The sequence below is a fragment of the Hippocampus comes genome, unplaced genomic scaffold (assembly GCF_001891065.2).
Source record: "Hippocampus comes isolate QL1 unplaced genomic scaffold, H_comes_QL1_v1.1 scaffold307, whole genome shotgun sequence".
Classification (NCBI taxonomy): domain Eukaryota; kingdom Metazoa; phylum Chordata; class Actinopteri; order Syngnathiformes; family Syngnathidae; genus Hippocampus; species Hippocampus comes.
Window position 1 is genome coordinate 190,874 of NW_017805337.1, and position 1,365 is coordinate 192,238.

Below are 1,365 nucleotides of genomic sequence, written 5' to 3' on the forward strand. Positions count from 1 at the left end.
TACAGCCGGCGTCTGCGAGGCTACAAAAACGCGCTCGCCGCGCACAAGGTTCGCGCCCGATATGCTCCCGATGTTATCAACTGACATCTTGCTTGTTTTTAATGATTAAGAGAGCAAGGCCCTTCTTTTCTTTTTTGTTTTGTTGTGGAAGCATTTTTTTCCCGAAATCTTCCAAATTTTGCAAGACTAATCAATGTTTCCACCCCCGCTGGTTTTCAATGAAATTGCGTCAGAAAGCGAGGACCGCAATGAAAATGTGGCGCTGGCTGTTCTTGCGCATCAGGAGGAGAGCATCCTGTACGTGAACGACTACTCGGACGGGCCGACGACGTTCGCCCAGCTGGAGGAGTTCCGAGACGAGCGCGGCCACGAGATGTTCGTCCTGAACCGCGCCAAACCCGTGCCGGCGCCGGCCCCGCCCGCAGCACCCTCTCGGGGTCCTCGGCGGCCGGCCCGCCCGCGCTCCCCCCCGGCGAAGCCGACGGCGACATTCGGACCGTGAGAAGAATGGCGGGCGAGGGCGGCGAGGCGGAGCCGGTCATGACGTCCGAGGGCGAGGGGGTATTCGTCAACCACGCCGGCTTGTTCGTGGATTCTCGGATGGGCTACGAGATCCACTGCTGAACGGCGTCGCCCGCCGCTGCGCTTTTCACAAACCGTGTTGACGCCGCTCCGGAGCAGACCGAGCGGCATTCTGGACTCGGTTCATATTCTGCCGCACGTGCTTCTTCTTTGTACTTGGCAAGCGAGTGAGACAAATCCCGTGGCAAAAAACTCGAGTGACACTCTTGACTTTTGAACGGTCCAGCCGGCAAACAAAGGACGGGGGTGGGGTTGTGGCGGGGGTCTCTGCTCGTGTACGCAGGAGTATTACGGCCACGCTGGAAAGAAAATCAAATGAAATCGATGCTACTGTAGTCGAATGAACTCAGGTGACCTCGCACCTGAAAGGTCAGGTCACGCGGCCCTGTCGTGCAACTCGACGAAAACATGCAGAGACAGCCCAGATTCCTTTCGGGAAGGAGCCCCTTCTTGGCTCAGCGTGACCCCCCCCCCATCAAAGATCCAAACAAAAACGTCCCTGGCCATTTTTTCACTCAGCTCGCATCGGGAATTACATTTTTTAACCAGGGCGAAAACTCATTTGCTCGTTAGCATGTAGCGATTGTCGTGTGCTTCTCTTCCTTCTTGTTGTTTTCATTTGGAGTGGGTGGGCTGCGGTAACGTTTCTCATCGTGAAACATTTTGTGCCGGCCAAAGTTGTGACAATAAAACAAACGGCATTGCTCGTGTGCTCATTCACTCTCCATTTCACAAATCAAAAAAAAAAAAAAAAAAAAGACGAGAAAACCACCCCCACGCCAA

General features: G+C 54.7%; 1 protein-coding gene across 1 annotated transcript in view; it reads left to right on the top strand.

Moving 5' to 3' along the window:
* Positions 1-1,286, top strand: part of LOC109516925 (leucine-rich repeat-containing protein 24-like) — a 6,389-nt gene extending 5,103 nt beyond the window's left edge. The window contains 3 exon segments of the mRNA XM_019871750.1: positions 6-48; positions 284-413; positions 416-1,286. Of these exon segments, the coding sequence (XP_019727309.1) occupies positions 6-48; positions 284-413; positions 416-624 (382 nt within the window). The 3' untranslated portion in view covers positions 625-1,286.
* The last annotated feature ends 79 nt before the right edge of the window (positions 1,287-1,365 follow it).